General features: G+C 39.5%; 1 protein-coding gene across 1 annotated transcript in view; it reads left to right on the top strand.

Annotated features, from left to right (window-relative positions):
• The first annotated feature begins 599 nt into the window (after positions 1-599).
• The window catches only part of MPP4 (membrane palmitoylated protein 4), a 52,389-nt gene continuing 32,737 nt past the window's right edge, over positions 600-20,251 (top strand). Inside the window, exons 1-7 of the mRNA XM_027873433.1 lie at positions 600-608; positions 4,782-4,875; positions 9,379-9,500; positions 10,021-10,098; positions 11,324-11,404; positions 16,182-16,313; positions 18,422-18,503. Of these exons, the coding sequence (XP_027729234.1) occupies positions 600-608; positions 4,782-4,875; positions 9,379-9,500; positions 10,021-10,098; positions 11,324-11,404; positions 16,182-16,313; positions 18,422-18,503 (598 nt within the window). The remainder of the gene's footprint in view (positions 609-4,781; positions 4,876-9,378; positions 9,501-10,020; positions 10,099-11,323; positions 11,405-16,181; positions 16,314-18,421; positions 18,504-20,251) is intronic.

A 20,251-nucleotide genomic window follows, 5' to 3' on the forward strand; every position in this document is an offset into this window, starting at 1 on the left:
AATGAAGTCATTGAAGACCCTGGTACTTGCAAGCATATCAGCCATAGACATAATTAATCCTAGGATTAATAACTAATCCTAATGGGAAGGACCCACCTTCCTCATTCTGGGACAAAAGACAGGAAAGTGAGGTAGAATTCAACAAGCCCCCCTTTACTTCTCACACCTGGTTTAGACTCAATAGTTGGAGCAATGTCTCCATCAGCTAGCTCAGATCGCTTGTTGCAGTGGTGACTGGGTCAGACTCCAAGGATCCTGAATTTTATTTCCCTGTATTGATTCCATATTTAAGCCTGAGTCTTTCTATAATACCTAGACCAATGGGAAAAGGTGTGTTACTTTTGGGAAGCTAGACAAGTACATAAATTAATATTGTCTAATTACTAATTAACAGGCTCTAGCTAAGAAAGATGTGTATAAATCTTACCTCAATCTTGCCAGCCCCTTAAGGTATTGCCCTCTTTTCAGCCAGTCAGTCAGCAAGGATTTATGAAGTCTTCGCTATGTACCAAGCACTGTGCTAAGCTAAGAAAAGCAGAAAAAAAAAGTCTCTGTCCTGCAGGAAGTTACATTCTAATGGGGTTAAATTATATTCAGATATGGTACAGGTGAGATACATAGTGTAGATTAAAGGAGAAAATTCTAGGAGTTGGAAAGATCAGGAAGGTCCACCTGTAGGAAATAGTGTCTTGAAGGAAGCTTGAGATACTAATTGGCAATTGATCAACTATATCTGGGCCACCTTTCATAGCATCTGCACCCGTTTCCGATGCCTCCTCACATTCACTTCCTTCTCCAATCAATGCAGCTGCCGACACTATCGCTAGACTGAAACCACTGTCTCCAAGGTTACCAAAAATCTTTTAATAGCTATATCCAAGGGCCTTTTCTCAGTCACCTCCCTTCTTTGCCTCTGCAGTTTTTCACACCCCCTCCTCCTGAAAACTCTCTTCTCCCTTGGCTTTTATGACATTACTCTGTCCAAGATTTTTGGTGTCTGACCAATCCTCATTCTCTTTTGTGGAATTATCCTCCAACTCCTGACGCTTCAGCCTGTGGGTTCTCCATGATTTTGTCCTGGGCCCCCTTCTTTCTTCTTCTGTGTTCTAGGCTGTCCCTAACTTCCCATTTTGGGGTAGTGTGTACTACCCCAAGGGTCGTCTCTGTTCAGATGACTTCCATCCTGTCCTCATCTCTCCAGACTTGTAGTCCATATTATCAGTCACCTCCTGAACATCTCAAACTCAACATGTCCGACATATAACTTTCCTCCTCTTTTCTGTCAAGGGCACCACCATCATTCCATTCACTTGGTTTACAATCTTAATTACTAATTACTAATTACAAACTTAATTAGTCCCTCACCTGCACACATACACACTCCCTATATCCAATCTGTTGCCAAGTCTTGTATGTTACCTCAACAACATTTCTTGCAGCTATTCCCATCTCTTCACTTACATGGATACCACTATAGTTCAGTCACTTGCCACCTGTCCCCTAGACTACTGGAATGGCTTCTTAATTGATTTCTCAAATTCTAATATCTCTCTTCTCTGATTCATCCTCTCCTCATAGCTACCAAAATAATCTTCTGCGGCAGCTAGGTGGTGCAGAGGATAGAGCTCCAGCCTTGGATTGAGGAGGACCTGAGTTTAAATGTGACCTCAGACATTTGACGCTTACTAGCTGTGTGACCCTGGGCAAGTCACTTAACCCCAATTGCTTCACCAAAAAAAAACCAAACAAACAAACAACAAAAACAAAAACAAAAAATCTTCCAAAAACAAAGATCCAACATGCCACTGCTCTACTCAAGAAACTACGGTGGCTCCCTATTGCCTCTAGGACAAAATGTACAGCCCTCAGCCTTGTAGTATTCACATCTGACTCAAGCCTATGGTTTCTGACATTTCACCTTAATCTCTTTCATAATGTTCCAGTCAATTGGTCTATTCATTTTTTCTTGCACATAGCATTCCATTTCCTTTTCTATTCCCTTTGCACAAACTATCCTAGATTGTTGCACCCTTTATCAGAAAGCCACCTATCTAGGCCTTCATTTCCTGACCATTATTTCATATCCTTCAATCAATCAATCAGGCTTGCTACCTCTGTCATTCTCAACTCTTCACTTTACCTCACCTCACATATCCAATCAGTTGCTAAGTCTTGTCTTTTCTACCTTTACAAGACTTCTCCCTCCCCCTTTCCATCTCCCTCTCCCCATCTCTCTTTCTCCCTCTCCACAACCACACCCCTACTTTGGGACCTCATCACCTCTCTTCTATTTTATTGCAATGGCAGCCTCCTCATCTCCTTCCCTCATATCTCTTCCCTCTGTAATCTTTCCTCCATACAGTTGCCAAAGTGGTTTTTCTTTTTTTTTTCTTTTTTTTTCCAGATGAACAAAACATTTGTTTTAATTATTTAGACATTTCAGGCAAAAGTAAAGGTCTGGAACAAAATTTTCTGGATAATTGTCTTAATTTTCCACTTCACTACCAATGTATAGAAATCCAATAGCAACACATATAGCACAGGGGACCTTTGTACTTCTCCCAGACTCTCCTACAGATCCACTTCAGAGTTGAAAAGTCCATTTCTTATTGGTCACATTTTTTTATTGTAGTCACAGTAAAATGACAACAGCTAAAGTAGGCAGTGCCTACTTTAAAAAACGTAAAACTTTTTTTGCCCACTTCCTATGAGATAGCAGACTTAATTATATGGCAGAGTCTAATAGCGATGATGATATTTGACATTTTTCCTTTATGTAATAGCACTTTAAGGTTTACAAAGTGCTTTACATATATGATCTCATCTGAGCCCAGAATGTAATGCCACTGAGGGCAGGGATTGTTCTATTGTTGTCTTTTTATTATCAGGCCCTGGCCTAGCATAGTGTCCTGCACAGAGCAGCTATTTAATAAACGATTGATGAATTGAATCAAATTGTTATTTAAACAGTTGACAAGGTTAGCCTTCTTGCCAGGAAGCTGAAGGAAGGAGGGGAGGAGGTGGAAGTTTTAACAATGAAAGTCATTTCCATTTATTTGTGGTTTTAAAATATTTTAAAATTTTAATCCGGTTCTAAGAATTGTAATTCAATCAGTAGAAAAATTAGATATGTCTCTGTTTACAAACAAAGTAACAAGGTCTCTTCTTGCTTCATTTAAAAGTTTCTTCAGTAGTCGCTCACTTTAAAAATCACATTACCACGTTTCTATTTCTGTCTTACAGACTCCAGAAACTTTCAATATTAAATTTGTAACATGGCAGATCTGGTGACAAGACCTCCCACAGCTACACAACTGGTGGGCTTAAGAAAGAGCCTGTGGAATTTGGTTACAGACTTATCTATGTATTTATGACATCGATTTAGATCGACTTTAGCAGGTTAGATAGAAATTCAACATGTTCACAGCAGGTAGCATTCTAAAGTAAAATCCTGAGCTGTCACTCCTCTCTTTTGTCAATTCTCGAAGGACAGAATGACCAAAATCACACATGGACGGTCTTGTAGGCCCTTAGACATCCTGAGCTCACCTGCCATTCCCAAAAGGTTCACCATTTATCAAGGACACAAAAATCTCATTTCTCTGGGCACTGACCCAGAAGTGATACAACTTGAAAGTAATTAAAGCTTTGAAATTATCCATCTGAACACACTTGATAATTTGTCCTGAATTTTAGGACAATTTGATATCTGGTGACTTTTATCTGATTGTCATGCTGTTGTCATCTAGTCCAGAAATGGCAGAATACATCAGGACAAGCATATATCATTTAAATCCTAACCAACTCTATCTAAGAAGCCAATTGTGCCAGGCCCATGTAGGGACAGCCAATTTGTACCTTTTTAAAAGCCCCAAATCATGGAATGAGATAATAATAATAATAAAACAGTTACATGGCACTTTGAGGTTTCCAAAGTGCTTTACATATTATTCCATTTGAGCCTCACAACAATCTCATGAGGTAGGTACTCTAGACATTATTATCCCCATTTTACAAGGAGGAAACTGAGGCTCAGAAAGGTTTATTGACTTACCCATGGTCATACAGCTATGTAAACGTCAGATACAGGATATGAACTCGGGCTTTCCTGAGTACAAGTCCACTACTCTATTGTGTCACATTGGCTTTCTAAAGGAGCTAAGGAAGAATTTCAGTGTCTTTTTGGGGGTGACTTAATTGTTATTCAACTTTTCCCAAATAGGGATTTAAACTAGGTGGTGTAGTGGATAGAGGACCGGGCCTGGAGTCAGGAAGACTCATCTTCCTGAGTTCAAATCTGAATTCAGACACTTACTAGCTACGTGACCCTGGGCAAACTACTTAACCCCGTTTACCTCAGTTTCTTCATCTGTAAAATGAGCTGGAGAAGGAAATGGCAAAGCCAAGAAAACCCCAAATGAAGTCAGGAAGAGTTAGACATGATTGAATAACAACAAAATACATCCTCCAAAGTATTTTCTGTCCTCCTTTTCACCTTGCTACCTTTTCCCTTTCCTTTTCCTGTCTCCCTATGGGTAGTGGTGATGTGAGGGTAGAGTGAGGAAGAAGAGATTTCTCTATCTCATCGTCCTCTCCTCAACGCAAAGCCCTAAGAGATGGCTTTTCCTTGTACATTACCTACCCTCATCCTCCCTCCCCAATACTCCTACTTAAAAAAGAATTATCAAAAGCCTGTCTTACCACATCACTTGAGTGACCCTCAGAAGTTCTAGCAGCACTAAGAAGGGCTCATTTCTTCTCTTGGTGCTCTGAGACACCAGAAGTCACAAGGAGGCTGTCATCGTCGCCGCTGCCGCCGCCGGTCCCTCATACTCCAGGTGGCGGCCAGTCCCAGCGCGGTCGCCCCCCGAAGTGGTTTTTCAAAGCACAGGTCTGACTGTGTCACTCTTCAACCCAATATTCCAATGAATCCCTATGACTTCTAGAATGAAATGTAAATTCCTCTTTGGCCCTTAAGGCTCTTTACAACCTGTTCCCAACCTATTTTTCTGGCCTTAGTGTCCATTACTCCCCTTCAAATACTCCATGGTCTAGTCCAACACTTCTTAAACTGTGTGGGTGGTGACCCCAGATTAGGTTTTGTAACTGAATGAAGGAGTCCCAAAAAAACTGGCAACAGTAAAAGGTTTCTGAACACACAATGACCAAAACTTGATTCAAAATCAAATGCATAATGAATCCAAGATGTTTCTGGCAACACTTGCCCGTTCAGCATCACGTAACTTCATTGCAGCCTTGCTTCTGAACACACAACATACACACTTTACACGGCACATGCTATCACACCATACAATGCCAACAAACACTGCCAGAAACACCTCAGCTCAGATTTGGGAATATTGTGTATTATGAACTGCAGTGTTTTTTATTGTACATACAAAATCGCTAAGTGAATTTTGGCTTGGGATTAGGTCAGAATTTCTAATAATTTCTGAAATGGCCCTAAACATATTTCTGCCATTTTGAACTACATATTTATGTGAAGCAGCATCCTCAGCATTGATGATTATTAAATCAAAATATCAATCAACTCTAAAAAAAAATTGAAGATGCTCTGTGCCCTGGAGTATCAAATATTCTGCCAAGATTTAATTCTTTATGTAAAAATAAACAAGCACATCATGTCATTGGTATGCAAATTTGCTTTCATCTTTAATAAATGGTAAAATTACATGTATACCAAATAATTATTTTAAGATAAATTTCTTTGTGATTTATTATCATTAAATGTTTGATTTGTATACTTATTTTATATACCTTGTAAAAAATGATTTTTCTTAGTAATCATTATCTTGGAAACTCAGAGCTTCTCCATGCCCCTTTCTTTCAAAGTTCAGTCCTTCTTCAGAAGGACATTAAGATGTAATCTAAATGGGTCTATTCCGGCTCATTATGTTGCCCAGACAGGTCTGGGAGAATGTTGACAGTGGATTGGCACCCCTTGACACCATACTCTTCGAAGGGCATATAAGGCTGAAGCCCAAAACCCCCAAATTTGAATCAGTTCTTAACTGGCCCCCTTAGGGGGGCCCAATCTTGTACTGAACTCCCATGCAATGCATGTCAAGCCAGCTTGAAAGAAATTAAACTGTGGACCTACACCCCCAGATTTCATTTGTCTCTTTCTTAGAGCAGACTCTGTCTTCAAATTGGGGTTCGTGAGGTTCATGGATTCTTGGGGTTTACAACCTATTTACCCAGGGCCACCTAAAAATTTCTCAGGCATAAAGGGGACTTGAGTGGAAAAAGTTTAAGAAGCCAAAACTAGTTAAATTGGTCTTCGTGTTGTCCCCACGTATGACACTCAATCTTACATCTTCATGTCTTTGCAATGGCGTCCTCTGTGCCTGAAAGGAACTTCCTCTTATCTTTCTGGAGTATTGACAGTTTCCATCTTTTTCATCTTTGCTAGGTGCAAGGTAAATCCTGAGGGATATTTTGATTTGACTTTCTATTATTATCAGTTATTTGGAGGAATTTTCATGTGGATGTTAATAGTTTAAAATTCTTTTGAAAACTGCCCTTTCATATCCTTTGACCACTTATTTATTGTGGAATGGCTCTTGGTCTCACATATGCCTCTCGGTTTCCTATCTATTTTGGATAGCAGAACCTTATCAGCGATATTTGATGAAAGATTCTTACTAATCAACATCTTACTTTCTTATTTTAATTGCATTGATTTTAATTATGTAAAAGCTTTTCAGTTTCACGTAATTATTATTATCTATTTTATCTTTTGCAATTTCCTCCATCCTTTGGTGAAGAATTCTTCTAACTATAGTTGTGAAAAATATAATTATTCATTTTCTTAGTCCAGGGTTCATTCTACTGAATGCCCCATATCAACGATTTTCCAGAAACCTAAATCCTCAATGCCCAAGAGAGTCATTAGACCGACCCTGACTTACAGACCATGTTGAGTTGCAGTGTGATCATAAATACAACCTGTGACCCACAAAGCCTTCATTACAGCTAACTGCAGATTGAATGTTAGGGTTTGTGTCTCTTCTTTTTAAACGTAGATTTTGAGCTTATAGGGAAAAAGCTATGGCTTCCTCCTTATTCTGTTTTGTTGTTATTTCATTGATATGGAGAATTCCCAATGTGTAATCTCCCATTTGTTGATATAGACTAGCAATTCATCTTGTCATCTTGCTTGAGGGTGCTGAGAAGTTAAGTAACCTGCCTATGGTCAAAGGGGAAATACGTGGCAAGAAGCAGTTGAACTCTTTTTCAGAAGAACTTCTGATTCCAAGACTGGTTCTCTATCCTCTATACCATCCTGTCTCAGCTTCATTCTTTATAGCACTTAATATCTTCTTAAATAGTCAACAAAGCAGAAATAATGAAGGCCACACATTTGACCACCATCAACCACTATAAAAGTTCCCAATAAAATGTACCAGATGGTCCTGTGGATTAAAAACGAGAATATTAGCAGAATATGTTGATCTATGGGCTCTGCTCTTTTAACCTTCTTAATATTTGTACAGATCTATTTGAGGAAAAATTCTAAAACATGAAACATTGTGAGTTTTCTCTTTTTATTGAGACTGTCAAGGTGTAACATTGAATAGCCAGATTATGTTATGGACTTGCATTGTGATGGAGGGGAAGAAGGAAGGAGAGTCATTTTTACTTAAATGGAGTTCATCTGTTGATCTTTTTCCCAGGTCCAATTTCCCTTTGGAAAAGGAAATTTTCTCCATTTGGAAAAAGGAGAGAAATCACCAGACAAAAAGAGCATGATGGAGCTGCCACCAGTTACCAGTCAGGAGAATGGTATGTATCTCTAGATTGCTGGTCCACACCTGAAAGAATCTTAAAATACTTATATTCAAGAGTGTGTGTGTGTGTGTGTGTGTGTGTGTGTGTGTGTGTGTGTGTGGGGAGAGAGAGAGAGAGAGAGAGAGAGAGAGAGAAAGAGAGAGAGAAATGGGGGGCGAAAGAGGGAGGAAGGGAAGGAGAGGGAGAGAGAGAGACAGAGAAACAGAGAGAATCAAAATGATTCAGTGTCCAGTAGATCAGTTAACTTTCCATATGAAAGTAAGGAAATTTATAAACCACTTTTAAGGCAAATGGCACAAGAAACTTACTTTATATATTCCACTAATGTATTTGCTATTTTTGTGCCACACTTCTTTTATGACTATTCAGTAGAGGGTATAGAGTATTGGAGTTAGAATGAGAAATAACTGTGTTCAAAAATCCTACCTGTGATACTTTTTTTGTTGAGATTGGGTCTTCCTATCTCGCCCAGGCTGGTTCTCATGAACCTCTTCCCAATACTGCTCAACATGGTAGATTTAACCTGCTCCATTTTTCTAACATGGACCTGTTTCCCCCTCCTTAGGCAGCCTGGTGGCTCTTTGCTCGAGAGGTTCACCATACTGATTAGTCTGGACTCCTGATTAGTTTTAGCCTACTGCAACTCAGAATTCCCAAACTCCAGGTATCCGCCAGCTTCAGCCTCTCCATTAAGAGGCTAGTGTCATTACACCCTGTTCTTCCAATACCTATTAACTATATGACTCAAGAAAAATCATTCAACTTGAACCTCAATTCCATCATCTATAAAATGTAACTAATAATATCTATGGTACTTACTTCACAGTGTTGTTGTGACATACGAATTGGAAAAATGTATATAAAGCACTTCAGTAATTTAAAAACACTATAAAAGTGTGTCTACTAATATTATGTAAAGCTCTGGATAGTTCATGAACTTCATGCATTAAAAATATATCATGTCAAGTTCCCAGCAAAATAACTTAGAGTCTTAGAACCAAATGAGAAATTCCCTTCATCTACAGAGTACTGGGATTGCTTGGAAATATGGCTCAAGACTTTCTTAGAAGTTGGAATCTTCCAATGACCATTTGCAATATGGGTTTCCAGAAGTGCTAAAAGATGCATAGATTTCTGCTTCAGATGGAGGGAGATTAAGAAGGAGCTAGGTACCATCACAATAACCCAAAGTATGGTAAAATGAAGTAAGGGCTCATTCTATTTTTCCTATAGCACAAGCTGAATCACATTATTACATAGTTGCCCATAGAATTGTGACTAGGAAGTTTGGCTCTAGGGGCAAATTGAGGGAAATAGAAAAGCCACAAGGACAGTCTTCTTAGTCAAATAAGTCCCAGTGGAAGGGAGAGCAACAAGAAGGAGGCACAACAGTGGGGCAGGAGAGAAGAGGGCCCAATGCAGCTAAAAGTGGGTCCCAGGACAGAGATTCTTCATGGCACCAGAGAATGTTAACTGCCTAAGTCAAAGCCCCCATCACCTAGCCTTAGTTATAACTCTGTATTCTTCTGTTTATATTTAATACTTGACTCTCTCTTTTTTCCTCAGGTCTCTCTCAGATTCTGAGGCTGGTGCTGAAAGAATTAAGTCTGTTCTATAGCAGAGATGTCAATGGAGTCAGTCTTTTATATGATCTCCTCCATTCCCCTTGGCTGCAAGCCCTTCTAAAGGTGAACACTAAGATTTCTCAGAGATTAACTGTCTGCCCAAGAGTGTATTTAGATGACAGCAGCAGTATCCGATGTTCTTTGTTAAATACCTAAATGCTCAGGGTATTCCATTAGAAAGAGACACAACTAGGGTGTGGCAATTTGTTCTTTGTCCCAGGGTGCCAAATTTTACAGTTCTTCAGAAACAATAGAACTTCATACTTAGTTAATAAAACTAATTAGTTAAAAGAAGAAGCTACCAACTGGTGTGCTTGTGTTAACTCCTCTCTTTTACCCCACCACCCCAGGCCTCCCCACTAGGAAATTCTTTGAAGGTGTCCTAGCCCTTTCCCCTCCCATCTTCTCAACTGAGGGTATGTTTCATTCTACTTACTGTGGTATCTATCCCACGTGGAGAATTCCTTAATGTATCTCTGCTGCCAAACGTCTATAAGTTTGGCAGCCAGGATCCTTGTCCTCTGGCTTTCCATATCTACATGGTCAAAGCATGTTATGTGCTGTACCTTTTCCCCCTCTGTAGGTTTATGAATGTCTCCAGGAATATATCATGAAGAAACCAATCCCTGTCCTGTCCCAGGCACAAGCGTTATCCTGTGAGGTAAGAGTGGGAAAAATAATGCAATGCCTACTCAACCCCCTTCTAACAAAAATTCTGGTTTTATCAGATAAAAAGTGATTAACTGAAATGGATGATTTAACTGCATATAATATTTATTGAGTTTTAAGATATTTCTAGTTTGCATATAGAGAAGGAAAGGGAGAAAACAGACCTGTTTAATCTATTCCAAATTATTCAAAATGATCATATATTTTAACTAATATTTTAGGGCAAATTAATTCATTTCTCCTCCCACTTTTCTCATTCTCCCATGGCTCCCCCATAAAAGTACCTTGATCATGACCCAGTCTGCATATGATTTTTTAAAATTTGATTTAAAATTTTTTTATTTAAAAATTTAATTTAAAAAAAAGCAAAATGTGATTTAAACAACAATGACCTTCTATTATTACAAACTCATGAGAGTAGAAGGAAGCTAATCTATTCTCTAGTCTCCATTCCAGCATTTCTAAATCATCTTAAATAACCCTCATGTGGATGAGATTTTTTTCTTTTTCCTGATGCTTTGTAGTGCTCAAATAGTGATGCTTAGCTAATAGAGTAGCCAGTCCTGAAATAGAAAATGCTGTTTTCATGGAATGGAGTCACCAATAGGAAAATTACCATTTCTTCTAGTACTAAATAGATGTGTATGGAAATTATAAGTCTTCGACTCTATCTATAGCTGGGGAAACTAAGGTAGTTGTACCTGGGGACAAGGGGCTCATAATACCTAGGGGCTTTAAAGACACTAATGGGGGGAAAATATACACATCCTCATGGATTTAGAGAAGGAAAAGAGACAGTCTCAGCCAGGCTTGAGCCTCAAGGTTCAGTCAGTCCTACCCAAAGCCACGACCTGCTTCTGGAGTCATCCTGGAGCGTAACGAATGAAGGAATCTGCCCAGACCTTGAAATAAAAGATGAACACCGAGGGCTTCAAATAGAGGGGTCACTAATGCTTACCAAAGGATGCCTACAGGCCACATATTGACTTAGTTTTGAAATGGAATACTACTTAGGTTTTATTATATTTGTATTTATTTTGTTAAATATTTCCCAATTACATTTTAACCTGGTTCAGGCCACACTCAGGAGTGTTGTGGGCCACTTGTGGCCCGCTGGTCACACTTTGACCCCTCTGCTTTATTTACATGGCTGGGAGTGGGACTCCCTATAAAACAAAGATAATCAATTTCATAATCCATGTCATTCCATTAACCAGGTAGTGGAGTTGTTGCGGGAGGTTCCTCAGTCCCCTGAGGTCCGAGAACTGAGACAAGTTCTAAAAGCCAAACATTTCCAGGCAAGTGCTGGCTCCTGGGGTGGTTCGGGAAGGGGAGAGGGAGGGAGGGAGGAGGGGACAAAAGAGGAGCCTGGCTGGGAGGGTACCCACTGAAAAATGGGAAGCACAGATCAAGGCCACAGTAAAAGTACCCTCAAATAAGGAGTTTCATTATAATGGGCAAGCAAGGAATGCATTTAAATGTCATAAAATTTTAGAGGCAAAGGAAATCTTAGGGGATGAAACTTTACAATGTAATTAGTGGTCTTTTTTGTTTTTATTTTTGTTTTTGTTTTTTTTTAAGAGACACAAACATATTTGAAGGCATATGGATTCTAGACCATTAGAACTGGAAGGGACCTTGGAGATTGTCTTGTCTAACCACCTCATTGCAGATGAGAAACTGATCCCTCAAAGGTCACCCAGACAGTAACTACAGAAACAGCCGCGGAATCCGCAGCTCCTGACTTATACTTTTTTCTAGGATACCTTATAACAAGGGGGATTATTCCAAGTTTATTGCCGTCTCATTTTTCAGATGTGACATGGTCAGGTCAGCCTGGCATGGGATCATATTTAGACCTGGTGAGATCAATTTAACCCCCCCACCTCATTTTACAGATAAAGAAACTGAGGCTTAGAGAGGCTAAGGGACTTACCCAGGGCACAGTGAGTAAGAGAATGGTCCAGATGGTGCAGTTTGTTCTGCACAACATCCTTTTAACAATAAATAAATAAATTTTTAAACAATTTTTTAAAAATTCAATGTTATCAAATGAAACTTATTGAACTAAATGGGATGCTTTGAATGTACATTACCATTCAAATTAGATTTGAATGTGCATACCATCCAAATCACGTTTGAAAGAAATTTTCTTCAGGTTTTTTGACCTATTCCGTCTCTACATACAATTAAAAAGGGAAAAGGATGAAAGGGACAAGCTTTATCCATTTTCAGATCATTCAAATTGAGCACATATTTGTAACTCCTATTTTAAGATAAATCTTCCACGTCTCCCTCTTCCCCACTCCTCCTCCCACATCACCCCTCCCAAAAGAATCTTGTTCCTGAATAGCCAGAAATTTTACTGTGAAAAACAATAATTTTTATTAGATACAGCTAGTCAGTGTCCGAGGCAGGTTTTGAACTCAGGTTTTTCTCTGGCTCCAAGCCCAAGGCTCCATCCACTGTACCATGCTGATCTTGATACTGAAACATCGATGTTTTCCTATCTGAATGTTACGTAGCAAGTAATCAAGAAAACTGTGACAAAATGTGGCCACTGGGTGGTGCGGTGAATTCAACATTGGACCTTACCTAGTCTCAAACACTTAACCAGCTATGTAACTCTGGGGAAGTTAGATAAATCTTTGTCTGCCTCAGTTTTCTTATCTATAAAATGAGGGTAATAATAACACTTATCTCCCAGGGTTGTTGTAAGGATAAAATGAGATAATATTTGTTAAGTTCTTTGCAAATTTTAAAGTACTATATAAATGCACTACATAAAAGCATTATTGATGACGATGGGAGCATCCAGGCAGATGATGACAGGGTCCTGAAGAAAAGAAATGTAGTGAAACTAGCCCTCCCTCTCTTCATTTCACTGGCAAAATCTCTAAGAATTGGGGGAAATGAAGTTTGCAAGAAAACTTGCTATAGTAAATGAGACAACATGGAAAATTTCAAGTTTGGAACTAGGTTTGAAAAGATTAATATCATGAATGAATGAATGAATAAAGCATTTATTAAATGCTTACTTTGTGTAAAGAATTGTGTACTAATATACTGACAGTGTCATGGTAATCAATTGGTTCTTGGAGAGTACTTTTTAGTGTTGTGCATACTGAGAGTATCAATTTATTGACTTCTTGGTATTTGGAATGCAACCTATAAGTCAAACATCTAGTGCAAAAGGTAACCATTTATTATCAACAATCTGAACAGCATGAACAAAGCTAAGGTGTTTTCTAAAGTTCCAATTTAATTCTACCTGTTAAGCAATCTCTTAGGAAGAATGATCACATAACCAATGATTATAGAAATGTTGGGTGTTTTGTCATCAAAAGAAACTGATCACCCCAGACCCTCCTTTGTGGTATGTGTGATGGGAGACGACTCCTCCTCTCTTCTTCTTCTCCTCCTCCTCCTCCTCCTCCTCCTCCTCCTCCTCCTCCTCCTCCTCCTCCTCTTCTTCTTCTTCTTCTTCTTCTTCTTCTTCTTCTTCTTCTTCTTCTTCACTTAGAGATATGCCTGTGAGTCTTAAGGAAAGAAACAAGCATATCCTAAAGCTAGACACTGTGCTAAGTGCTTTACAAATGTCACCTCATTTGAGATCCTCACAATGAACCTTGGAAGGTCAAATTTTACAGATGAGAAAACTGAGGTAAACAGATGTTTTTGGCCAGGGTCATACAGCTAGTAAGTGCTTGAAGCTGGATTTGAACTCAAATCTCCCAGCAGTACCTACTTCTTTTTAACAGATCTAGAGTCACAGAGTCAATTTGTTATCAGGCAGACTTGAATCTTAATTTTCCACACTTTGAGGACAGCTCACTATCCTCTCTGCCACACTGTTTCCCTTAGTGTTTTTTATCTCCTAATTTGTAACTTTTACTTACGTCTTTTGTTTTAGTATCACCTTTATTTATTTTCTTTTGGAGGCATCTGGGGTTAAGTGACTTGCCCAGAGTCACATAGTTAGTATGTGTCTGAGGTCACATTTGAACTCAGGTTCTCCTGAGTCCAGGGCCATTTGCTGTATCCACTGCACCACCTAGCTTCCCCAATACCACCTTTATTTTAAAACATATCCTTCCCATTTCCCCCAGCTTTGCCTCATTCAAAGTGAAACCTCAGAAAGACCTAAGCTTAAAAAAGCCCAGGTCTCCCATTGCATCCTGGGCCATCTGCAGTTGTCCTGATCTATATCTGGCTACTGGACCCAGATGGCTCTGGAGGAGAAAGTGAGGCTGGTGACTTTGCACAGCCTTCCCTCACTCAAATTCAATCAATGCAAGTCATGGCATCATCTCCATGATGTCATGGTCCTCTTTGAGGACAAATCACACAACATAACCTATAAGCCATCCCTTGTAACAAGGGGGGGAGCAGAGGAAGGAAGAGGGGAAAAAAAGCAATTCAGCAAAAATAACCAAGACATCAGTCTAACAGTCTATGCAATATTCCAAATCTCCTAGCCCCCACCTCTGCAAATAAATGAGGGAAGTATATCGTATCATTCATTTCATTCTTGAGGCCAAACCTCCCAACTACTTTTTAGAGTAGTTACTGGAGTCACAGTATAGTTAGTTTTGCTAGAACATGACATTTGTGTTCCTAAAAATTGCCAAAATTGCAAAACTATGTGATAAAATCCATAAGGCTTATGGGTGAAATGGGGTTAGGAACACCCCACCCCACTTCCAGTCAGGGGCATTTCTTCTATGTGGTTGTCTCTGCTCATCCACGATGTGGATTCCTTTATGATTATTATTTGCGAGACAGCCCGTGTTCTCTCATTTAACATTCAAGCTTCTTCTACACATAAACGTTTCTTTTTGTGTGGACTGCTTGGCATTTTTGAACCAGGAAGCTTAGATGTCCTAAGAATGTTTGGATTGTTGAATGGGTGGGTTTTTTGTGTAGAGAAGTCCACAAATGCAAAAGAATAGCAAAGCACAGCCTTGGAGGATAACACGGAGGTAGCTGGTAGATGTTTGAGGGGTGTGTGTGTGTGTGTGTGTGTGTGTGTGTGTGTGTGTGTGTGTGCATTTTATGTATTCCTTTATGGCTTAGTTCACTGGTTATAGTTTTCTGTGTTCATCTAGTATTTCTCGAAGATTAAATCACACATAAGCAAATAAGAAACCTCTATTAGGCTCACATTGTTCCCTAATATATTAATTACATTGGAACAAATTCACATTTTCAAAACAAGTATCATTGCAGAACTGACTATATGTTGTTGTTATGACTCTGCTGTGTTTCTTCATGTGTCTCCTCATGTTTCTCTGAATCCCTAAAACTTATTATTTCTTACTACACAATAACATTCTATTACATTCATATATCACAATTTGTTCAGTCATTCCCCAATTGATGGGCACCCCTTCCAGTATTTTTGCTATGACAAGAAGTATTAATAGTAATATTATTGTATATATGGAGCATTTATTCCTGTAATCAACCTCTTTAGGCTTGTAAAACTAATATCAGCATAGTCTATGAACACCTTAGTGACTTTTCTGACATAATTCTAAATTATTTTCCAGAATGGCTGGGCCCATTCATGTGTCCTCTAACTGTATTTGTAGACCTGTCCCTTCAAATATTGACTGTTTCCATTTGGGAAAAAAAAACTGCTAAAACTCGAGTTGTTTAATCAACATTTTTCATACAATTAGTCCTTTGGACAATGTTTCATATGGTTGTCCCAGAAAAATTTTGTAGTGATGAAAAGACTGACATAGGAAAATCTATCGGTCCTTTGCTTATAGCTGATATCTAACCCGGCAACCAAAAACTGTCCATCTGTTTATGTTAGGAAAGCTATTGCATAAAATACTTTGTAATTCAAACTCCATGCAATGTGGACTAGGTCTGGTCTATAGTTTACGTTACCTGGGCTTCCAAGAAATGAGATTGCTGCCCACAATCATAGAATCATGAATTTTTAGTAGGAATTAATCAGCTTGTGTGCTGTGTGCCACATGCCATGTTGTTTGGAGCTAACTGACTTTGGGAATGGACATGTTTCCCAGGATGATCATGGCTTGCTTTTTTGTTTTGTCCCAGGCCTTACTAAACGCCCATGATACTGTGGCTCAGAAAGATTTTGAACCGGTTCTTCCGCCGCTGCCCGATAACATCCCTGAGAATGAGGAAGCTTTGAGGATTGTCTGCTTGGTGAAAAATAAACAGCCCCTGGTAAGAAAGTCTTTTGATGTTTGAATTTTGAAATGTACTACAGAGATTAGACTCTCTAGAGGGGCAACATGGATATTATGTGTGTCTGTGGTTGGTGGAAATTAAACTACAGGCGTTCAGAAAATTTGGAGAGAAATTGTTAGTCAGAAAAGGGTTTTCTCCCCTTAGACACCACTTGCTTATGCTTTTGAATACGCTGAATTTATTAATGTTTGCCCTGACTAGAAATTTCCACTTACTGTTCTCTAAGCTGCAAAATGTAAGATGTAAGAGATTGTGTCTTATATTTCTTTGTTTTGGTAATGAACCTGTGCTTTTTTTTAGTCACTCTGCTACATGTCATTTAAATGAAATGAGCAAAGCTCTTAGCAAAGCATGCAATGAGATATCTGCTAATATTCTTACACTGGAGAAGGAAATGGCAAACCACTCCAATACCTTTGCCAAGAAAACCCCATGGACTGTACTGGGGTCATGAAGAGTCAGACATGACTGAACCAATTGAACAATATTCTTACGGAAGAGATGGAGAGATGTGGACTGGACAATAACACGATTAAATAGATTTCGAACCACTTGATTGGCCAAACTCAAGTAGTTAATGGTTCTGTATCCACTTGGTAGGAGGCCTTCCTCCAGTGGAGTGCCCCAGGGATGTGCATATGGCCTTTTGTTGTTCTCAGTGGCTTGGACAAAAGCTTAGCGGGCATGCTTAGCAATTATCAGACAGCACAAAGCAGACAGGGTAATGGAGTTAGGACCCATAAGGACCTTGACTGACTAAAGCATTGGGTTAGATTAAAAAAAATGAAGTTTTATAGTAGTAACTGCGAAGGCTTTTACTTTGTCTAAGAAAATCAGCTTCACAAGCATGGAATGGGGAAGGCATGGCTAGACAGCGGTTCATCTGCAAGAGATGCAGGGCTTTTGATGTATTCAATATGAATTAGTAGTAAGATGTGGCAAGTTTTTCAAAAAGCCATTTTTGAGGCTGTATTAAGAGAGATATAGATTCTAGGGATAAGGAGGTGAGAGCCCCTCTGTGCTTTACCCTGGTCAGAGTACACATATAGTACTGTGTTTTGTTCTGGGTGCCACAATTTATAAAGGACATGGATGAGCCAGACAAATATTGCTCTATGGGGAAACCACCAAGATGGTCCATGGCACATTAGGACCAATTGAAGGAGCTAGGGATAATTAGTCTGAAGAAATGAAGGCTCAAGGGGAACGTAATCCTATAGAACATTCAAGAATTTAAAGGACCATCATGTGGAACAAAGATTAGCCCTAAAAGGTGGAGCTTCTCTTTGGCCTCAAAGGACAGAAGAGGAGTATTGGGGCGATGAAGCAAAGAGGCAAATTGAGGTCAGATATCAAGAAAAGCTTCCTAAAAATGAGAGCTGACCAAAAGTGAAATGGGCTGCCTGAGGATGGAGTAAACTGCTCCTCATTAGAGATCTTCAAGCAGAACCTTGTTGACCACTCGTTCAGTATGTTATAATCAGGATTCCTTCTAGGGATGATCAGACCGGATGGCCGTGGAAGTTTCCTTCTACATTTAAAATTCTGTGAATTCAATTCACTATACTCTTTAGACTCTCTCTCTTGATTATCTCATCAGCCCCCAAAGATTCAGTTATCATCTCTGTGCGTGTTGTTACCAAATCTATATAGTCAGCCCTAATCTCTCTCTTGAGAAAGACATCTCAGGCTCAACATGTCCAAAAAGAACTCATCATATTTCTTCCCAAATGCCCTCCTCCTCCAATTTTTTTTTATTTCTGTTGCTTGAAAAAGGTGGGGGGGTTTTTGTAGGCAATTGGGGTTAAGTGACTTGCCCAGGGTCACGCAGCTAGTAAGTGTCAAGTGTTTGGTCTGAGGTTGGATTTGAATTCAGGTCCTCCTGACTCCAGGGCCAGTAATCTATCCACCGAGCTGCCCTTGAAAAAAAATTTTTAAATTAATTTTTATTTTCTTCATTTTTGTGTGGTTTTTCTTATCCCTGATACTAGAGATGGCCTTGTCTAGAAAGTAAGACATGTGTTGACTCCAAGGAGTCCAAGCACACTGAATTAAAAGTGTATCTTGTGCTTCTCTTTTGTCAGGGTGCCACCATCAAGCGCCATGAGATAACAGGGGATATCATGGTGGCCAGGATAATCCATGGAGGACTGGCTGACAGGAGTGGTAAGTTGGAATTTTGATGGTCTGTGATTGTATGAAAACTAAATAACTTCATTTTTTTCTCCAATGTGCCTTGGGATCAGATGGTGACCCCTCGGAAATTGAAGAGCTGCCCTGGAGTGGCATAAGTAGCCATGGAACAAGGTCCCCCCAAGGGACCTCCCCTCCAACATCTTTCACCACGGGCTCTGCTTCCTTAGCCTTTGAACATATTCACTTCTCCATCTTAAAAATGTCTTTGCTCTACCCTGCTGCCATCTAGATACCATCTTATTTTGTTTCTTCCTTTCACAGTCAATTCTCACCCTCCAAACGGGGCATTTACCAAAGCTCTGTCCTAGACCCCATGTTCTTTCTCAACCTTCCTTCCTTCCTTTCTTTGGAGAGTTTATACATTTAGATGCCTTCAATTTAATATTTCAATACTTCAGTGGATTGGTGATCCCACTCCTGTGGGCGCTCCATTCACTGGAACAGACTGAAAACTGTCAGGCAATATGTTCTTCAATTATGAGGCATTGTGGTACAGTGGATAGAGTGCTGGACCTGGAGTCAGAAAGATACGGGTACAAATCCCACCTCAAGCATGTATTATCTGCTATGTGACCCTGGGCAAGTCAAGTCATTGAATCCCTTTGAGCTTCAGTTTCCTCATCTGCAAAATGATGACTTAATGACCTCTAAGGTCTGTTGCAGCTCTGAATCTGTGATTGTGAGCTAATGTGAAATTGTCATTCTTATCCATGTCTTTCTATAAATCTTGGGAAAGGGATCTACCCAAATTGTTAGAGATCTGCCTTAGTTTGTTCGTTCTTTTGTTTATTTTTTTGTTTTTACAATTTCACACATACCTATACAACACTTTGGCCGTCCATCTGTTATTCCTCACTCTTGATACATATTCCCCTCCTTTGGGTCCTAAGCATCCTTGATATAATGGTACTGATAGCACTTCTACTGATAAATTGTAGTAGCAGCAATGTCTACAAGAGGCCCTGCCGTATATATTCTGGGCTAGTTTTTCCCAAGTCTCTTCCCTCTGAAGACTTGGTTAGTTTTTCCAAGCTGTCACCAAGACTCAATTAGTCCCAAGGTCTTAAGGCTTGAATCAAGGGTATAGCTTCATTACAAAGGTTCCCTGTATTTGGAGTCAAAAGCTCCTTCCTCAGATTTGACACCCACAGACCAACCATGGTGAAGGTTGAAAAGCTACACATTTCGTTATTCTTGGTGCCCCCCAGCACTAAGCATGATGCCTGGCACGTGGTCACAACTTAACAAAATGGTGGTCTATGCTGTGGTTAAGCACCGTCCCTTCATTTACTGTTAGATGGTCTAGGAGGGTCTCATTTCATTCCAATCCCAAACCTGAACAATAGGACCAGTCTGAGTCAGAACTAGGCTACACCAAGTCATTGTTGGTAATATGCCAAAACCTACCTATACCCACCTTTGTGTGAACCTCAATTTGTGTTCTTTTAAGATTGTGCTGCTCCATAATTTGTAACTATATAGCATCACTGGTAGGAAATTAGTGAAAGAAAGAAAGAAGAATGGAAGGAAGGAAAGAAGGAAAGGAAGGAAGAAAGAAGGAAGGAAAGGAAGGAAGGAAGGAAGGAAGGAAGAAAGAAAGAAAGAAACAAAGAAAGAAAGAAAGAAAGAAAGGAAGGAAGGAAGGAAGGAAGGAAGGAAAAGAAAGAAAGGAAGAAAGAAAGAAAGAAAGAAAGAAAGAAAGAAAGAAAGAAAGAAAG

The sequence above is a fragment of the Vombatus ursinus genome, unplaced genomic scaffold, assembly GCF_900497805.2.
Source record: "Vombatus ursinus unplaced genomic scaffold, bare-nosed wombat genome assembly UNPS02014802.1, whole genome shotgun sequence".
Classification (NCBI taxonomy): domain Eukaryota; kingdom Metazoa; phylum Chordata; class Mammalia; order Diprotodontia; family Vombatidae; genus Vombatus; species Vombatus ursinus.